This window comes from Falco biarmicus, chromosome 5 (genome assembly GCF_023638135.1).
Source record: "Falco biarmicus isolate bFalBia1 chromosome 5, bFalBia1.pri, whole genome shotgun sequence".
Lineage (NCBI taxonomy): Eukaryota > Metazoa > Chordata > Aves > Falconiformes > Falconidae > Falco > Falco biarmicus.
Window position 1 is genome coordinate 29,304,032 of NC_079292.1, and position 21,155 is coordinate 29,325,186.

Sequence of the window (21,155 nt, forward strand, 5' to 3'; positions counted from 1 at the left end):
AAGTTTCTTCCCATGCCTTTCACCCCAGAAAGATGAATCATCCCTTGCTGGCTTTTCCTGGAGGACTACTCCACTCAACTTGAGGAGTGAGGACATAAGCCTGCAAGACAGGAACTGATTTTTATTCAGCCTGATGGCTTGTCTACACAGAGGGTACTCAGGAAAATTAATCTAAAATTAAAAGAAAGTATGATTCCAGAGTGGATTAGTCAAAGTGCACACAACCCACCAGGTGGCCACTCTTGTTTGGCTGTAAATCAGTTCTCATTTAATTTAGCCAAAATGAAGTAGGTTAAATCAAATTAAAGCCTCCTTAGTTCTGAAAGCTGACAAGGGGGGGCTGATGCAGTTTGAGAAAGTTAATTCAGGAGAAATTTGATGATGGTCCCCGCACAAACAAGCCCCCGAATGTTGCACTGGACATTGACACAGACCAAACAAAACACTGGGGATGGGGCACACGTGCCTCCCCAGCTAAGGTTGATCTTTCCCGATTCCTGGACATGGAAAGCTCTGACTGATGTCAGATTTGATGTCACATCATCAGCTTTTGCTATTTGCTTAGTTTTTGTCATGGAGAAAGGCAGGACAATAAGAAGACAGCGGACAGACTACACCACAGGACTGGGGAGTGGCTGCACGGTGCAGCAGGCAGTGGAGTCCATCCACTGTCTCCTAGGACAGGATAGGCAAGTGGGCAGAGAGGCAAGGTGGGCTTGCCTACCCACGTGGCATGGGGAGACTGAATTCATCGCCTTGCCCTCCTCTCCAGCTGGCTGGGTTCATATTTGGGTTCATACTGAGCAATGCAGGGAAGGAGTTGGCCCCGAGCTACTCATCCTGCCAGCTGAACCTCTGCCAGCTGGCCAGCACTGGGGAAGAGTTGTCACATCTAATGTCACTCAAGTTAGGCGCCGTGCATCGGCGATGTGTCTAGACTCTGTCCATGGGAGATGAGGGCCACAAGGCTCTCGCAAAGCAACAAACATGCAGATCTCCTGTGGGTAGGGTTTTTTTAGCCAAAAAGCCCCCCACTTTCCATAAGTATCACACTAACTCTTGCCATGAGGAAGAGGAGTGGAGGAAATACGTCCCTTCTTGCAGCGAGGGCTCTTCCTAAAGGGACAGAGTCAACTCCAAACCCAAACAGGGACTATTGGCTTCTCTGGGACCTCGCAGCCCAACAAAGCCAGACCACAGAGGGGCATTAAAGCTGGTAGTAGCAGCAGGGATCTAATGCCCAAACGTGTGCCATCAAAACAGGGGGGTGCCATCCTCAGCTGGAGGCCAGCACTTGCTGGAGGCTCAGCACAGAGGAGGTACAAGCTGCAGCTCTACAGGGCAGAAAACAAGAGGAGAGACTTCACAACTAAAGGAATAAGGAGACCTCAGCCTGGTCACAGGCAGCTTTGGTACAAGGGAAAAAAAAATGGGAGGCAGGTGACTGAAAGGTCAGTTTGTGCTGGCACACAGCACTGCTGTGGTGTTGCAAAGCGTTGTCCCCTGCTTCTTGCACCTCCCTTTCCTCCCTGCCTCCCCTGAAGATTTACAGCAGGAATTGCCCTCCTGACTGCTCCTGCCACCGAGGCATTCAGTGGGGAGGCTGCCAGCCCCCAAGGGCCATGCTTGGGGCAGGACTCAAAGGATGCTTGCCCACCCTGAGGGCAGAAAGGGCCAGCGGAAAAGTGATGGTGAGGAGGTGATAAGACCTGAAGCCTCACCCTCCTTTGTGCGCCCAGCACCTTTGATGAGTCAGGAGTCGGCCCAAATTTAAGCCCTTCAGCTAGTGACTTTATTTTCAACTTTTTCTGGGTTATGAGTCACGTTGCCTCCCCCAGCCCATCTCTGCATTGCCCACCATAGAGCCAGGATGGACCCAAAGACGATGAACTGAACACATCTTGGACTGGATGATCCTTATAGGTCCCTTCCAACTTGAGATATTCTATGACTAAGTGATCTTTGGTCCACCAAGACTCAAAGACACTGTAATATGAAGTGGCTTAAGACATAAGTGATGCCAAGTGACACAGGAGCCACTTCCAAGAGGCACTGGTGACCTCCTCAAGCATCCCAGCCTCTCTAAGTAAAATTTCGTGTGTTTCCTAGTTAAACACCCGCTCCCCAGTGCCATTTGCTTTGCTGCTCGCTAGGGCTATGCTGAGCACAGGTTCCTCTGCAGGCATGTCTGGGACACTTGCAAAACCTTCACCAACATAAAAGCTGCCACTGCATGCCCCTCACCCCATGTTTTTGCAGAAAAGCCAAGCGGGATGGCAGGATCCATCCCTCTGTCATGATCAGTCCCCCATGACCTTGGCTAGCCAGGGTTACTGAGCCAGCAGGCCAGAGATTTCCTGTGAATGCTGCGAGGAGGGTTCCACATTTCCGTGGGATCCTTTGTGTGTCAGTGCTATTTTGGGTCCCACCTTTTTTTCTTCAGCTCCACACCCACACCTCCCTCAGGGTGGGGTCTTCCCGGATAATTCGGAGCTCTATATATACACATGCATATACGTATGCACCTACATATATTTATATAGCTGTGCATGTGAGTTGAGCCTTTGGGCATTGAGTGGACACAGCGGACTTGGCAGGAGGCTCGGTGCTATTCTTTAGGTGGGGAGAGCCTAGGAAGGGAAGGACACAGCTAACCCTCCCTCCTATTCAAAACTATTTAAAGACTGTCTGGCACAGAGTTTCTTTCCCACCAAATGGCTCCAGTGACGATCTGGCTTTACAGGCTGTGTAATCTGATCAACTTCTATTGTCGGCAAATTCATAATTGCCTTATTATTTAACTCTCCTGAAACAGTCAGTTTTACAGAAGAAGAATATCAATTTCAGCTCATTTTTAAAATTTATTTTGTTTTTCCAGAGCACTGGGACTCAGTTTCCATTTGAAGAACTTCTGTTCTTCAACAGCTCCTGCTCTTCCCCTCCTTAAAATAACACACATGATCACAGGAAATCACTGATGAAAGGCGCAGGCAATGAGAGATGACCTTTCCCAGTGCTGTCCTAACGCAGGATTCTCCAGCACAGCACATGTATTACCCAGTGGCCTCTTGCACGTAGCTGTGAGCAGCACAAGTAGAGAAGCCTTAACCATTTGTCCGCAGAGAAGAAGGATGCTTTTGTAAGCACTAGGCACCAGCTCACATCCTTACTCAGCCACAAACCTCGTCACATTTCTTAACCTCTCCCTGCCTCAGCTTCCCCCATGTCTACATGCAAGAGCAGATAGATTTCAGATAGAGGAGCTGGTCCAGCACCTTTCTAACTGGAGCCCTAGCCTTGGTTAAGTGCCAGACCAATACAAATAATTACTAATAGTAATCCCCATGGGAGTCTATTACATTATGGTTCAACTTCCTCCCAAACAATTGCTCCTCTTCCTTGCTTTGTATGCTCTTCAAAAGAAGCGGCTGCTGCACTTTAGGGCTGGGACACCAGGCGTGGTAAACACACACCCAGCGTTCCTGCTCAGCTGGGCCTGGGCAGCAAAAAGATAAATCTGATTTGAGACAATCACATTGTGGGCAGGAAAGAAATTGAGGGTTTCATGGAAATGGCAACCTAGCAGCATTAAACCACCCACCTAGTGGATGAGGGAAAGGCTGGATGCGACCTTAGCGAAGCCTGTGAGACCGTTTCCCCCAGCGCTCTCCTGGAGAAGCCGGCTGCTCCTGGCGTGGACGTGCTGTTCCCTGGGTAAAAGCTGCTGGACGGCCGGGCCCAGCGCGTGGTGGGGACCGGAGTGACATCCCGCTGGCGGCCGGGCACAGGGGCCGTTCCCCAGGGACCAGGGCTGGGGCCAGCCCTGCCGGGTACCCGCACGGCGCTCGGGGCGAGGGGATGGAGCGCGCCCTCAGCCCGCCTGCGGGTGACACCCGGCCGGGGGGCGCCGATGTGCCGGGGGCAGGGGGCTCTGAGGGGGCTGGGCAGGCCGGGCCGAGGGGCCGAGGCCAAGTGTGTGAGGGGCAGCGGGGCTGGGGGCAGGGGGCTGGGAACTGCCCGGGGGAAAGGGCCGGGGGGGCTGGGCACAGCCGCTGGGCAGGAGCCCCCAGCGTGCCCAGGTGGCCAAGGGGGCCAGCAGCGCCCTGGCCGCTGTCAGAAGCGCTGTGGCCGGCAGGGCCGGGGCAGTGCCCGTCCCCCTGTGCTGGGCACCGGTGCGGCCGCCCCTCGGGGCCTGGGCTCAGGGTCGGGCCCCTCAGGGCAGGGGGGACGCAGAGGGGCTGGAGCGTGTCCAGAGCCGGGCAGGGGCTGGGGGGGGGGCGGCGGGGGGAGCTGGGGGGGTCAGCCTGCAGAGGGGGGGCTCAGGGGCACCTGGTGGCTCCCTACAGCTGCCTGAGAGGAGGCTGCAGCAGGGGGGGTCGGTCTCTGCTCCCAGGGAACAAGTGACAGGGCGAGAGGAAACGGCCTCAGGTGGCGCCAGGGCAGGGTCAGATGGGCTGTGAGGGAAAATGTCTTCCCGGAAAGGGTGGTCGAGCCTCGGAACGGGCTGCCCAGGGAGGCGGTGGAGTCACCATCCCTGGAGGTGTTTAAAAAATGCTTGCATGCAGTGTTTAGGGACATGGTTTAGTGATGGACTTGACAGTGCTGGGTTAACGGTTGGACTTGATGATCTCTAAGGTCTTTTCCAACCTAAGTGATTCTATGATTCTACAAAGAGTTTAACCTGAGAAGTCCCTTAGGGCACATTTATTCCTAGCTATAATATGATCTTACTCAGAATGGCAGTAAGAGCAAGAAATGCCGAGAGCAGAAGTGCCCACTGGTTTCAGGGCTCAAAACACCTTCATTCACAGAGCAGTGAAGGTCCCGACACTGCAGGAGCACTTGGTTGAGGGAAGCAGGTATTTGCTGTGGACACACAGCTTGCCAGTACTCGGACATTTCATACTTTCTGCCTATGCTGCGGGTACCCTGCCTGCACCACCCAAAAGGTGCATAAAGGGAAAGATGACCCATAAATGGGAAGAAAAATGCCCCTGGTCCACAGCCAGTCCTAGACTGAAGCTGGCCCATCCACTGGGTGTGTGGGCCAGGCAAATTGTCATTGAAGGGTATAGAGACACCCCAATGCCATAGGTTTAGGTACAACACCAAACTCCTATGTGAGCTGAGAGCCCAAAATATCAAGCGCCCAACAAAAGGTGGGATGGTAATGCAAAGAGGGCATCTCAAAGGGGTTTAAGCTGGGTCATGTTAGAGCAGAGTGGGCTTTGCGCGGGCTCTCATGAGGTCCTTGGGTTCTCATTCAGTTAGCTTGCTCTGAAACACATGGTGACACATCTCTGAGGAGGTTTTTCCATCACCAGGACCAGGAATTTAGGCCTACACAGCAAGGAGCAAGCTGGAGAAGGAAGAAGGGTCTTGCTTATTAGTCAACCAACTGCTGATGAAGAACAATGTGCATTTTGCTCACCCCTTCCAAGATGGAGCCTGCAACAGCTTTAATTAGTCAATTAAATGTGGCTTTGTCATAGGAGATGAGACACAACCGGGATCAGCCAGCTGGGTTCTTGGCTGCTGAATGACATTGTCTTTCCAGCCCAATGACCTCATTGTTATGACTCTATAGGGGAACAATGTTGTCCACCCAGCAGCCCAGCAAGGAGTGAGATTCCTGCATGGTTACAGCTGAGCAGAAGAGCATGGGAAGTTGTGGGATGTCACCGGGTTAGGGACGCAGCGCTTTGCACTCAGTGCAAGCAGGCTGCAGTAGGTTTTAATGGCATGGTTATGTGATGAGAAATTCCAGCAATAAAAGATGATGTATAATATAAATGTAGCACGCGACAGTGGTTATAACCAGCTCCCCAAAAACTCCCTGGACAAGTGGGTCCAAGTATTCAGTTTGAGCATGGAGACTCACTGGTTAAGGAGGAAAATCCTAAATGGTATCTAGTGGAAAGGAAAGCTTGCAGCACTTACACCTGGGGTGGGCGGGATGGAAATTTTTGAGCTCAGGGCTTCACTGACATCTCCCTGCAACCACAACCGTTCTCTCCAGAGCTGTGTCTGGCGGTTGTGCCGCAGGGCAGGCCATGGCAGGGCAAGGGAAGGGAGCAAAGGAAGCAGGAAGGAGCTGCATCCCCTCCCTGCTGTTAATCATCCTCCTCTTTCTCCTCAGAGAGGCCAGCAGGTCTGCAAAACCCACGTTGGGCGCCCACCTTGGAGAGGACCTAAGGAGGTGATCTGCAGCTCTGGGTGTAGGAGGGGGATGCAGAGCTGGGCTTCATGGTAATATCCAAATTACTCTGCTCTCGGGATGGTGGAGACCAGATCCTGCTTTTGGCTCAAAGTGAAACTCTGACACATCAGCTCGGATATTTCCTGTAGAAAATCGAGCTGGAGTGACGGTGGGGTTGGAGATGGGAGGAAAGGGCAGGGATGACAGGTCGGGTCCATGATGGGACCCACAGAAAGCCATCAGCAGAGCACTGGAGAGTGAGGGACAAGGCACCGAACTGGGATTCAGTGGGTGCTGCTGCTTGTAATCCTGGATCTGGGGAGATATGGGGGAGGGCAAGGGAGAGCAAATGCAGCCTCACATTGGGGATGTCCTACACTAATGAAGGCTGCAGCTATGTGAACAGTCTTGTCATGTTTACAAGTGATCACTGCCAAATCAAAGCATGGTTCTGCTGGAAAAACTACCTTATTTTATGAGATACAAGAAAATCAGCATACCTGATAATAGAAATGCAGAAGAGAGAGCTGAAAAACACCACCACACCACCACCCTGCCGACTTCAAATCCATGTTTGGAGAAGCACAGTCAGATGTGCAAAAAGACCCTCACGTTGCCCTGAGCTCCACCTCATCCTGACTTTTTTATCTGGGCAAAAAGGTCCTGAAATCCAGTCAGGGCAGCTCTCAGAAATCAAGCCCTGAGAGCCCACTGACCATGGAAGCAAGAAAGAGCTGAGACATCAAATGATGACTTTCAGCAATGCTTATTGATAATTCTTGGTAATTGATTGTTGTATTATTGCATTAAATAATTAATAACTAGCAAGCCTATCTACTCCAGACACTGCTCTCTGGTGCAAGCACGCTCCTGGCCTCTGCTAGCTGGCATTGCTCTGCTTGTCCATCACCAGTTCCTCCCAGCACTCAGACCTCTCTGTGTGGGCCACAGTGTCATGGATGAGAGGCTGAAACGCTCGAATGACACAAAACAACAGCACCAGACCCTTTGCCCAGCAAGCTTCTGCACAGCACAGTGGCCAAATAAATAGGACACGCACACTGTAAGCCAGGCACTGCATTTTGAGACTATGGATGCAGCAGATGGGCAAGTCCTGTGCTGCTGCAGGATTTGAAGCAGCTCTCTGAAATGGGAGCAGAACAGTGTTGGAGAAAAGTATGAAGTAAATCCCCATCTTGCAAACGGCCCAGATGCATGGAGGGCTGAACACACCTACGACAGAGGTGAGTGACAGCACCAGGACGTTCGGCACCACACTGCTGCACACACACCCCGAATCCCACCCCTGGGAAGCTGGCTCTAATCCTGATCCACTCAGATCCAAAAGCTGATATTTATTACTACGAAACAAATGCATTATTCCTAATTTATATTACCAAGGAGACAGCTACTCCCTTCCCCACTCTTGGTAGTTTCATCGCAACAGCCACGGATTGAACAGGCTGGGATAATTTACAACTCTTTGGGAATTCCTGTGAGGTCCAGGTGGCATCAAGTTGCTATAACAAGCTATTCCCTGTCTTTTGTGGGGAGAAATATGGGAAATGGGCCCACAGGCACCTCACACACATCTCTCAGCAAAGGACTGTCTTGTTGCTTAAAACAGGAGCTGAGAGATCTGAGGATCTTTCTGTACCTCTACGAAATAAATTTCTGCAGCAGGAATACTTTTACCTACTTCAGAGATCGGCTGTAAGCATCTGCTCTTGTCAGATTTGGGCACAGGTGAAATATTAGTCCTTGCTCTTTTCTGCCCCTTGATGGGGCATGTGCCTCTGCTCAAACCAAGCCAAAATCCTTGCAGAAACAGCTTGTGGGCTGCACTTTTCCTACCCTTCCCTTCCCCAAGCCCCCTGCTGCGATAACCGTCAGCCTTCAGGATGGGAGTAAATCAATAAAGCACAATCCTAAAAGCACTCTCCAAAAACCAGCTTCAAAGCCAATTCACCTACAGAGGTTTCCTAGCACTGGTCCCACTCACCCACCAGCCCCCTTCTTCCAGCACCTTGGGGTACCAATTTTCCCGGACAAGACAGAGATAAACCCCTGCCCCAGAAAGGCTTCTGAACTGGATTGTAAGGAAAGCCTCCCTAAAAGGCCAGCTGGGCTGTGTTCAGAGGCTCAGGGCAGCCCTTGGTGCCTGCTCCCAGGGAAAGCAGCTGTACATCCCTGCATTGCTGCTGCTGACCCTCCACACCACCACCACCACCCCCTGCCCGCCCCCCCCCCCCCCCCAGGCAAGCCCCTTCCTAATCAGATTGGAGTGGTCCTGCCAGACACGCAAAACACTCTCACGGAAGACAAAGCGTAGAGCTGCAACCCTCTTCAGCCAGCTCAAACACAAATACAGCCCCGAAATAGCCGGCATTCCTTTGGCATGGCTGTCCCCCAAGTATTTCTCATCAAACCCTCAAGGCACACACAGCTTCTTCTTTTGATGGTTTCCTGAAAGTTTTTTTTTCAGGGGGCTTTTTGCAGTCTTTTATTTGGACTGTTCATGTGATTTTGCTGTGTGAGAGCATAGCTGAGATATGGAGAGTCCTATCAACCACCTTGCCAGAGCTTGGCTTTGGGTCTTTTCCAAAGTGCACCAGCTGTCCGCCATTCCCCCAGACTTTCTCACCAGTAGCATCATGCTGGGGCTCTGTACCCATCCTGATGCCTGTCCAGTTGTTCATGCCATGTCCTGCAATGATGGGAGCTTCTGCACTGATCAGGGAGTGTGTGCAGAAGGTTCTGCTGGAGCAGGAGCTACTAGTGGGTCCAAGTCACTCTGCTTCCATCAGAGATGCTGATGAGATGCCATAATCTCCATTTCTAATGTGATCAGGGGAAGGAGAGCCCTGCTCCCTCAGGAGCTGGCTGTGCCACTGAAAACCCTTTAAAACTCCCCAAATTTTACCCTGCACGGCTGTCAGTTACCCACGGCCAGACTTCATAATAGGAGCAGGAAAAAAATGGACCTTTTTTTTTTTTTTTTAGGCAGAAAACCATCTATTTATCAACCCATCAGTTTGGATTTCTGCATTTCCCTGCCTAACTTTTTGTAAAGGGCATTCATAAAGGACCATACCAAGTACACACTGACCATAAGGTCCCTTCATTTCTCTTGCTGCCAACCCAACCTTACATGCCCACTTTCCACCACCACCCTCCCACCAGTCCTCCCTGCTTGTTGTGCTTTTTTGCTTGTTGTCCTTTACCAAAAGAACAGCTTTTTCTTCCCAGTTTGGCAGCCCTAAATCAACCCCCAGCAGCTGAAGCCATGATTTGGAGGAATATTGACAGTGGTGGGCGATAGGCTTTGTGCTTTGTTGTGCAGTCCACATAACATTAAATATTGTGGTTATAATGGCCATCCTTGCCCTCATTAGGAATTGCTTAACACCACCCCAACTGCTATCAACACATCCCTGGTTGGAAAACTCCACAGAAAATAGGATTTTGTGTAATATGGTAAATTATCGACCAGACTTGGAGAACCACTCACCGTGGCAGAGCTTCTCTGGAAGCCCATGGCCATCATGGGATATTGCTCCTCCCAACAGACTGAGAGGGACTTGGCCTAATGAAACGCAGACTGAGGTCTGCAGGGTCTGGTCCAGGGTCTGAATGATGTTAGTGCACCCTCCACCTTGAGCTGGGCCTAGTTGCAGAATATTGGACAATTTTTATCAGCCTTAACTGATGTCCCATAGCAGAAGCAGATGTGTCCACACCATGGACGTGCTACCCCAATAGCTGTAACAGCTAAAGTGCAGAGCAGGATGGCAGCAGCAGCAATTGCAGTTGTCTTGGTGGCACTGATTGCTTTTGGTAGCTTGCTGCCTAATGAAGATGTCCTTTGAAAAGGGCAAGAATGCGTCAGTTGTCAACATTTTTCTTCCCCTTCTTCCCCCTCCCTGCCCCGGTGACTGTTGCGTTAAACAGCAATGTTTTATTCGTCAGGCTTGTTGGAGAAAATGCTCTCATGTTGGATCAGCAAGGAGATGCATCTAAAGAGCCTAGATGAGGGGATCTGAGCTTCAGCAGGCTTTGCAGAATTGTCTATTAATAGTGTTTCACTTTGGAAGGAAGATGGGAAATTGAGTTTATCACTCCCATCCTCCCTAGACTCCCATGACAGGCATGCAGTGTGGATGGATGGAGGTCCACCAGGATTTGCTAGGCTACGTTGCTCTCCTGGACACAAGGAGGATTGCTCCAAGCTGGCCTTGTCCTATTGGGAAGGGTGTGTACACTGCCATGGGCCACAACCCATCAAGGACAAATCTCATCCTAATTTGTGAAAGGCCACGACAAGGCACCAAAGAGAAGATTAAATACATTACAGCAGGACTAAACCCAACCAGGACACCCATGGCACTTGGGGAACTTGGATTTTCCAACACTAAATGGGACTGGATTTGAATGTGAGGCAAAACCTGAGCAACCAGTTAAAGGAAGCCTCATTAATTCTTGCTTTTCTTTCCTTTAATTGTTGTCTGCCCACACTATGGGCAGATACCCAGGGTATCCAGACACCAGGTGTGGGGTTCTTTTGCCTTCAGTTAGATGGTCAAAAGTTACACATGCAAACCTCGGCTAGCCATTTAAATTCCCTCTGCAGATCAAGGAGAGAGACATACAGCTGCTCCATCAACAGTTAATTCTAAGCTGCGAAAACAACTGGAAACTGGCAGCTGAAAAATAAAATTGCTTCCTCTCCCATTTTGAACACTAAAAGTGAGTTTTAAGAGAATGACTCCTGTTTATTCAAAACCCTCAAGGGACATGAAACGATTCATTTCAGTCACTAACTCCATCAAAGATTGACGCCTGAGATTTGCTCAATGAATTGCTTAGCATTAAACTCAAAAGTGTGTTAAAAAGTATATGCGCTAGGTATCGAGGCCCTTGGTTATTTGATGTATCTTAAAGGAATTTTAAATGCTCTTTTGCATCTGTCAGTTTAACAGAAATTTCCTCTACAAGTAAAGAGTGATTGCCACCAGTAAGTCCAAAATTAGTATTATTCATCATCACCTAAGAAGATTAAAAGAGGCATAAATTAGAGATCAAAATAGAGTAGTGGCAGGCTACGTAACTGCTTAAACAAATATGTTCATAGCATGTCCACCTGGTTAGAAAACACAGCTGAAAGGCAAGAGTGGGCTGGAAATCTCTCAGTTTTAAATTGAGCAACCGAGGAGAATCAGCTCTGCTTAAGGGATATAGCTATGAATTGTAAATGAAAAACATTAAAATCAAATCATTCAAATTAAGACTTTCCTCTTCTGTATTTTAAATCGTGATTAAAATTCATAATTTAAGCCACATCCATTTAAATCAAAGCACCCTGCCATAAAATGAGGTTTTGAACCCTTTGTGAGGCTTTAATGAGAAAAAATTATGTTCTCTTGTTGAATGCAGTTAATGGGGATTTATTGATAACATTCGTGGGGAGGAACTGTCTTCAAAACCTATGAAATTGCATAGGCTGGGAATCTTGAGGGCTGTTTTTAGCTGTCTGGGAAAATTTTAAGAAAACAAAATAACTTTCTATACTAGGGTGTTACAATAAGCTCAAACTTACTCTTCTGCAATATTGTACATGACTGTTCAGGACAGGAAAATTTATCACTTGTGCCAAAGAGGTCAGCATCTCTCATTGCTTTTTTGGCATGGGAATTACCCCGAGGCTTGGGTGAGCATGGAGGTGACGGTGGGCTGAGATTAACTCTTGCACGCTTGAAAAATGGGGTCAAGGGTGTGATTTTCACTTGCTGGCTTTGCAGCTGGTGTGATGTTGTGTCCCATTTTGCTGATATTTTGCCCCAGTTGTCTCTCAGCTGGATCTGGCTTTGCTGGGAGCCCCACAGCAATTGCTGGTTCATCCCATTTGTGGCACACGCACCGCTGCTGCCCAGTTTTTTGCTGCCATGTGTGATTCTGGTGTGCTTATGGCACTGCTTTGACTAGGTATAAACTCATGTGCCCTTTGAAAGAGGCAGTGGAGAGCAGAAACACTTCATAGCATTGTGTCAAACCGGATCAGGGGACTGATCCATCTGAAAACTAAACCAATATTAGAAGGAAAAAATAAAATAAAAAAGGAAAATAAACCAAGAGAGGGTCGTTTCATGCTTTTACTGCATGTTGGTGCTTTCTCCACTTCGCCAAGAGAAACCCATGGGAACAAATTTTTATTTATTTGTTATTTTTATTTGTTAAGGCTCTGAAAACAAATCGGGTCACCAGCAGCTAGAGAGTGGGAAGACAGCTGAAAAAAGTGCATGAATGAGAATTCTGGTTTTGGAGTTGTGCAATCAAAACCTCGTTTGAGGGTGTTCCTTACGAGCTGGCTTAGTACCTGGCAACAAACTTGCTTCCCTTTCCTGGGCTTTCAACATCACTTCTGTTGTTTAATAAATGAGAAATGTCCAACAAGGACAACTGTAATTGCTGATTTAATATGTATATAGATATAAGTGTGCATGTGTGTGTATATAATATATCTATACATGTGTCCAGGACCTTGGTTACTTGATGTTACTCCAGCATAACCACTGCTAACCGGATCTGTGCTGGGGAGCACAGTGCATTGCTTTAACTGCTCTGCTTTTTCTCATAGTTAAGGCATACAGTATCTTGATAAGCAGCATATAGTAGTCAGCCTGAGAGCTATCCATTTTCCTCAGGCTGCAGCAGTATCATTTAAACTTTTCCATTTTTTTTTCCCCATTTGTGTACGTGGTGGAATGTCTTATCTTACCCTCCTGCCTTTAGACCCTGGGGAGGAGGAAAAAAAAAGAAGTGGTCTTTGCTATTAGGTTTCAAAGAAGGAACTTCTCAAACACAGTTTCTCCAAACCCTTCTGCAGTCTTTTAAGTCCCCTTCGTCAAAGTGCGAAATCTGGCATTTTCTCTTTGCCTGTACCTAGCAGAAGCCACTTAGAATAAATGTCTGACAAGGTTGTCTCCTCATTGCTCTAAAACAGATTTACTGTATCTTTAAGTACTACAGCTTAATAACTCTAAGCCAATTTTTACCTTCTCCAGTTAAATTTACTAAAGTAAATAAAGGCTGAGATAGAAAATTTCAGCCTTTGTCATTAATAACTAAGGCCTTATTCTCCCACTGCAAAATGACCTTCCTCCTCCCTTTCACCGGTGTCATGAGCCATGTGGCATAAGACCAAAGCTCCCTGCACACAGAGCTTGTAAGACAGAGAAAAAGCTGCCGGATTAATCCAATTTTTATTAAGGATGCTAAGAATATGAGCCAGACCTCAAAGCAACATCTAAAATGGGACTAACTCAGAAATAAAAAAATCACCTTTTCTATTTCAGAGAAGGTCTTAACACAGATCCCATATGCCTATTTGTAAGGCATCCATCCTGCACCTGGCTTCAAACATAGACTTGGTTTTTAAACCCAAAGTCTGTGTTCTTCTTATCTGCCTTTCCATTTTGCAGCCTTTAGGGTGTACTCCTGACCCACCACCAAGAAGCTCTTCCAAACCCGGAAACCCACTTTTTTTTTTTACCCCGATGTTTTTAAGTAAATACAGATACTGTCATGCAACATAAGGGTAGATCCTGTATATTTTTGGTGTAACATCATACCCTGTTGGGGAGCATGTATGGAGACAAGCATCTCTAGAGACCAAATTATTCCTAGACACAGCTGAATTGCCTTCAGAAGATGCCCATCTCCCTCGCTCCTCTAACAGCAGCTGGATTCAAGGATAACTCAGCATCAACCTTAAACACCTTGGTTAAGTATCTGAACCTACATGCATTACCTTGGGTCCTTCAGTGGGAGGAAGCAGCACCCTGCCCTCAACCGCAGAAGAGCTGGCAACACCAGGACTCTGAATTTTTCCCTTCCTCCACAAGGCAGCTCATCCCAGCTTGCCCAAACTGGGGCCCTTTCCCTTTCTGCTTCCCCCCAGCCCCAGCACTACGCGAAAATGTGGGACCCTGGACATGACACACAAGTTGAGCCAACCTGAAAGCCAAAATTCAACCTGGCATGTTGCCTTCCTGCAGCTGGTTTGTTGCACATGCACATCTAAAAGCAGGTACTTCACCAGTGCTGAACTCCTGTGGCCCAAAATAAAGGCTCATTCCCCTTCGCTATCCCTCCTGCTCTGTGCTGGGCATTGAGGCATTACACAGAGTTAATTTCAATAAGTTGTTTGCATTCTGACTCCTTGCAACACTTTGTCACCAAACTGTCACCAGTGTCTGCCGAACGCTCCTGGCCTGCGGCCAAGAAGCCGTGAGACGTACTTTATTTACGGGACAGAAAAGGTACCTGCAACATGCAGAGCAGCGTGCACTGCAAAGATACAAAGATTTGCAAAGCAGCCACATTTAGTGATGAGAAAAACTTCACTGAGAAGACCTGGGATCCAACAGGCAAATGATCAAGAAAGGATATTGGTGTCTTTGGGGTTTGGAGCACTTCATCTCTTGAAAGCGAGAAGTGGGTTTTTTTTCTCTTTAGGGTTGATGGGACATCCTGGCATGTGCTGGTTCCCAATGGCTTTTGGCACTGAAGGCTGAATTCGAGACACACTGTGGCTCAGGTCAAGTGAACATGTGCATACAATCCCCAAGAAGGTCACCCTGGATAACCCACTGCAGAGCTTTGCACTCACAGAAGGCAGTAAAGTTACTATTGACATTTTCCAAGACTCCCCCAGGCACTCGCTATTTCTAGCGCTATTTGCAATTCAAAGCCAGCAGCTAACTTGAACCAGGCTAAATCATCCTTGAAGGAACCTTTCCTTCTCCCTTGGCTGGGGAAGGAGGTGAGGACATTGATACCCATCACCTGGAACTTTAGCTAGAAGGAAAACACCACTGCATTAGCATGGCCCCAGGTGGTCACGATGGTCAAAGGGGTAGAAACAAGCAGTGCCAAGTCAGCAGCTCCTCCTGGATCACAGCACCGGGCCCAGCTCCAAATTTACTAGGTGTCACGATAAAAGCCCTCTAAATGCGGCTTGTGACTTCTCTCCTTGCGGCACCGTGAGATTGCTTCTGGCCAGGGAAAGCTGTTGTTGCATGGCAGCCCCCTGCCCACCAGGCCTTCATTGATGCTAGCTGTACTGCAGAAGCCCTGGAAACCCCAGCTGAGAGCAACTCCCCATCCCTGAACGCCAACTGCACGGTCTCTCCACCAAACAGCATGTAGTCTAAGCAGACACACGCAAAATAAGGAAACCGTGGCACAACCAGTCCTTTAACCAGCATTTAAGCTCTTCAGTTCGTAGCATATTGTGAATCATACACGATTTTTGTACAATACCAAGGAAGATCATCTTTCTCTGCCTCCCTTCTCAGGCAGGGCTGTTTAGCTCAAAAGTAACACTGTTTTGGATATAGGCTAGTCCAAATGCTGAGGCACCTCGGAACTGGAGCTGCGATGCAGGCAGAGCACATCCCTCCTGCCTCCACCCGGTTTTAAATGGATCTACATATTCCTCAAGGGCCTCCAAAGCAAAACCGCAAGGCTTCAGCCCAGCACTACAACAGACAAATACGCAATGACAGCCCTTAAAATCTGATGAAGCTCAGACGAACTGTCCCCCCGTCCCTCCCAAATAACAAAGAAGCAACAGGAGAAAGCACCTCACCCCGGGCTGTGGGACACCATCACACCAGGCAGTTCGGGGAAAAAGACACGGATTTTTTTTTTTTGTTAAGCCCCAATGGCGCACAGAAAGGATTTTGGAGGAGATGGGTGGTGCATCCCCAAACCCCACCATGCAGTAGGACCTGCAAGACCCCTATGCAGAATCAGACTCAAGTGTGGCTGTCTCACAAGCTGCAAGAGAAAGACTTGGTGGATTTGCTTGGCAATCCCAAGACCAAAGGCATTGCTCTCTGCAACATGGACTGTTCAGCGAGGCCCTGGGGGCTGCAATGAACTGAGCACAGGTAGTTGGAGAATAACAAATGCCAGATGACTGTGTGCATGGTTTAGAATTAAAAAAAAAAAAAAAAAAAAAAAAAAAAAGCAAGGTTTGGTCAGGAGCTCTCTGTGAAGGAAAGGGCAGGCATTGCAAGAATTCAGAAACAACATCCTTAGGTGGAGTTTGGCCAGTTATGGAAGAAGCTGTGCACGTAAACAGACTTTTGACAAGGAAGTTGGCAGAAGCCCGTGAAAACGTTTCAGAGGGTTTGCAAGATTTCACATGCCTGCACACAGGGAATGGACCAAACCGGGCCACCCGGATTCCTGCAGAGTTGAAACCCTCTTGTGATGTTCGGCTCTCAGCAGAGCCGAGGTTGGCTGTCTGTCACGCACGCTGTCAGGCTGGGAGCAAGGCTGCAGGTGAGGCCGATACTCAGGCTCACAGCCTGCACGTTTCTGCCGATGTGTTGCTCTGCAGCTGGGGGGGCAGGAATTTCTGCACACCCACAGGTGGGTTGTTTGCTATGTGCTTGGTCCCGCTACTGCTTGGATCACCTTGACATGTAGCTACTGCAGGCACCTGGGCTTAGGGCTTGAGCCCCTGTAGCACAGAGCAGCTCAGCTGGATGTTATGGCAGGATCTCACCTCCCCAGAGCATCACCCTGTAAGGATGAAGCCCCACTCACCCCATCCTCCCTGGCCCCACAGGGCACTGAGAGGCTCTGGGTGCCATGGTGGGTCCTTGGGGACAAGGCAAAGTGGCCACCCAGTCCGGCATCATGGAGAAGGGGACAAAATTCAGGGCAGGTGTGAGCAGGTGGGATGGATGTGGTCCTACACCTAAACCCCTCTCTGCTCTTGTATATTGATTTAACACCCAGAATAACACGGGGGTATCACACAGCCTGAGGGAACCTCCCTGGCTATAATTAACCTCCACCAGTCCCCATAGCCTGAGCCCCGAAACACCCCAGAGCTCGTGTCAGCAAGCTTAGGAATTTTAGAGGGTGCAGATGGGGCCAGAAAATGTATGATTTATAAGGCAAACAATAACTAAAGTGCAACCCCAGTCTCCTTGCAAATGCTGAGAGCAGATATTTCCAGCCAGTCTCCCATCACCGCCAACATAAATGATCACCAGCCTCATCGTCATAAGCCTTTAAAGCAACTCTCTGGAATTAAATCAGCGTATTGCATGGTTCCAGCTCCTTTCATCCAAGGATCTTCAAGTGCTTTACAAACAATTCTTTAATTAAGCCTCCTAAACAGACCCCGGGGTATCATTACTGTATTTGCTTTGCCACCGGGGAATCAAAGGCATTGCACTGCTAAAACGTCAGGCAAAAAGGTTGCAAAAAATCTTATCGAAGTTCCTCTAATAGCAAAGATACAAGACGACATGCTCCGCTTTGATGTTGGTTTTAAAACTCTCTAGTATACAATTTTTTTCTCCTCCTGTAGACATGGCCCCCCATCACCTGCTCCTGCCTATGTCAAAGTTAGTATTCAATGGGCAAAATGGATTTTAAAAAAAGCACATCTTTGACAGCCTGTCTTGGACAAACACGACCTCTCAGTACCAGGGAGCCAGCATGGCTTTAGGAATTAAAAAGGGTGTTTTGGCAACAAGGATTTAAAACCCATCAATCTGTGTTTTGCTTTGGGCTGGGCAAAGGGTTGATCTCTGATAAAACCCCTTCCTGCCTTTTTTGCCCCCAGGACAGGTTTGAGCTGTGGCTCTTCTTAATCCTCTGAGAATAAAAAAAGTATCGGTTTTCTCTTCTTGATGCAATTTTGCTATCATACCCCCCGTGGGACTGAAGATATAATATGGGGAAAGAATAAATAAAATGTCCTGTGAACACACTGTAGTGGGTAACGCTGAGCCCCTCACAGGCTGGTTGAATTTGAAGATATTTGCCCGACGTCATGTTCGCTGCATCTCTTGTACACACTGGCTGTGCCTTGTCTGAGGCTGATTTTATTCTGATTTACAGCAGGGAAACAAGGGGGAATTGCTGCAGAATCAGAGCGTTGGAACGATATAAACCTGGAAGCCAGTATTTCTAGTGAAACAGCCATATCCGAAATAGTTTCTTTTAAAAACTTCAGCAACGTTGGGCTGATTCTGCTCTGCCCCATGCACAATGTTGTCACCTTCTTCCTTGTGACACCCAAAAACATGCTCCGAAATCCCAACTCCCTGCTCACCCACCCATTTCACATTCAATTTAATGAGAGCAAATGATGTGGGCTCCATTCCAATTACCATTTTCTAAGACACCAAAAATCTTACAGTTTCACCCACAAACCCACCTCCTTCCCATTTGGGGCTGGGGTGGGGTAGGTGAATTTTAGGTTTTGAGTAACTCAAGACGATTGCAGCAGATACCAGCCTTCGAGTTAAGCACTGCTGGACTCCAAGACCAAACACCCAGCAAAGAGGGATGCCTATTTTGACCCCTGAGGAAGAAAATCCTGGTGCCAATACCCAGGGAGCAACATAAAAGCACCTCTAAGGAGCTTATTTTAAAAAACTTAAGAGCGGCAACGAATGGTAGAAAACAGCATTTTGGAGGATTTAATCAAATAATTTCCGAGAAAAATGTAATAGGATCACTTAAGAGTGCTTTAGAAACAGGTGCCCCACCAACCTCCTGCTAAATCCTGTTTTGTACCAACCCCAGCATATTTATCACTGCTTTGAAAAACACAACAAAACCCTCTGAGAAGGCAAAGTCAGCTCAACTCAGCTAAATTCTGGCCAGCACAAGAAAAATTGCATTAACAGCTCCTACTTTATGCCAATATTAATGAGGCTGAGGCTCCTTGAGTTTTAACAGGAAATCTCTTTTAAAGCCCATGTTGGCATCGGGGAGAGCTGCGGGCTTCACACCTGCTCACCCACCAAGCTCCAGTGCCGTGAGTTCTGAGAGGAGCAGGAAAAATACCAGGCAGGCGGAGATTCCAGCCAGACCACAGGGAATTCACCCCATAGTTAAATCTCCAGGGCCCTGCCTCCACTTGTGCTTTTACCTCCAGCGCGTCCCCCAGCTTTTGTTACCTTGAATAAAAGCACATTCAGCTCAGCACAGGCTCTGCTGGGAGACGTGACCCAGAGCAAGATTCCACCTTCCGCTATTTCATTTTATTTCACTTTATTTGGGTTTATTTTATTTCCACCCTCCTTCATCCTCCCCAAATACAGGAGAGAAATAAGCTGCTCCTCCCTACCTTTTTTCACTTTTGAAATAATCAGTGCATTTCCTTTCCTCGAGACTTTTTGGTGTGGTTTATGGCCATCTCTCCAATAAAACACCCCCCAAAGAAGGAGACCCCCAGCTGCATCATCCCCAGCCGTGCCCGCAGCCCTCAGCCCCAGCACAACTGCAGGACCTAAGATGCTGTTCCCACTCCCCAACCTCCCAGGCATGACACATCCCGGACGGGGCCATGGCTGCCCCACCGTGAAGGGTCCCCTGAACTTTATCCTTCTTCCAACTCCACCGTCAACTTCCATCAGGGAATTGCTGCCTTCCCCACCCCCCCCCCCCCACCCCACCCCCTTTCCCATGCCACCTCCACAACCAGGGCTGGAGGCTCACGTTGAGGACACGCAGCAGCAGCTGGACCATCGCAAGAGCGGCTCTGCCAAACCCGCCTGAAGGTCCCCCCCGTGCTTGATGGGACCCCAAAAAGGGGTGTGAGGCTCAGTGCTTTGCTCACGGGCCTCCCAGGAGCCCGAAGCCCTGGCCGGGGGCTCTGTGGAGCCGGGTGCGGGAGCGCAGCGGCGGCGGGCTCCGCTCATACCGTTGCATAAAGGCACAAGCGCTGCGGCTCCGGCGCCCCGAGCCGCGCTGCCCGCGGACGGTTCGATGTGCTCGGTTCAACCCCAGCGTTAACAAGCCCGGGCTGGGAACGCGGGGGGCACCCGCCACTCCCCGGGTTATCTTCTGCCTTTCTGCCCAATTCGGTCCAAACTAGCAAAGGGAAAACTGGGAGCGGGGCGGGGGGAGGTGAAAAGCCGAGGGATGCTTAAGGGGGAAAACAAGCCAGGATCGGGGAAAAAGCTGGGGGAAGGGGGGGGGGGCGGCACTTACCGAGCAGCAGCAGCGGCAGCAGCAGCGGTGCCCGCATGGTGCCTCGGCGCGGCCGTCCCCGCCGCGGCTCCCGGCGCTCTCCCCGGCGGGGCGGGCGGCCGCTGCCCTCCCCCGGCCCCGGCGCCGGCCCCGGCCCCCCTCCCGCCGCCGGGGGAGGCGCACGGCGGCCCCGGCCCGCCCCGCCCCCGGCTGGCAGCGGGCAGACCCGCGGGGGGGGGGCACCTGCGGGGGGGGGCGTTTTCAGTTGCGGGGGGGGGGGGGCGGGATTTGGGGGTTTCAATGGGTTTTGGGGAGATTTGGGGGTTCTCAGTTGGGGGGAGGGATTTGGGGGTTTCAATGGGTTCTGGGGAGATTTGGGGGTTCTCGGGGGGAGGGATTTGGGGGTTTCAATGGGGTGGGGGGATCTGGTGTTCTCGATTGGTGGGGATTTGGGGGTTTCATGGGCTGGGGAGGGATTTGGGGTTCTCGATTGGGGAGGATTTGAGGGTTTCAATGGGTGGGGGGCATTTGGGGTTCTCAATTGGGGGGATTTGGGGGTTTCAATGGGTGGGGGGCATTTGGGGTTCTCAGTTGGGAGGATTTGGGGGTTTCAATTGGGGGAGATTTTGGGGGTTTCAATGGGTGGGGGGCATTTGGGGTTCTCAGTTGGGGGATTTGGGGGTTTCAGTGGGCAGGGGGGATTTGGGCTTCTCAGTTGTGGGGAAGGATTTGGGGGTTTCAATGGGGTGGGGGGATCTGGGGTTCTCGATTAGGGGGCTTGGGAGTTTCAGTGGGCTGGGGGGAATTTGGGGTTCTTGATTGTCAGGCGGGATTTGGGGGTTTCAGTGGGCTGGGGGGATTTGGGGTTCTCAACTGTATGGGAGGATTTGGGGGTTTCAATGGGTTTTGGGGAGATTTGGGGTTCTCAGCTGAGGGGGGAGGGTTG

At 49.7% G+C, this 21,155-nt stretch overlaps 1 protein-coding gene across 1 annotated transcript in view; it reads right to left on the reverse strand.

The window, feature by feature from the left end:
* PODXL (podocalyxin like) overlaps positions 1-20,337 on the reverse strand; it is a 47,038-nt gene extending 26,701 nt beyond the window's left edge. Inside the window, exon 1 of the mRNA XM_056341299.1 lies at positions 20,231-20,337. Coding sequence (XP_056197274.1) covers positions 20,231-20,267 — 37 coding nt within the window. The 5' untranslated portion in view covers positions 20,268-20,337. The remainder of the gene's footprint in view (positions 1-20,230) is intronic.
* Positions 20,338-21,155: the final 818 nt, after the last annotated feature.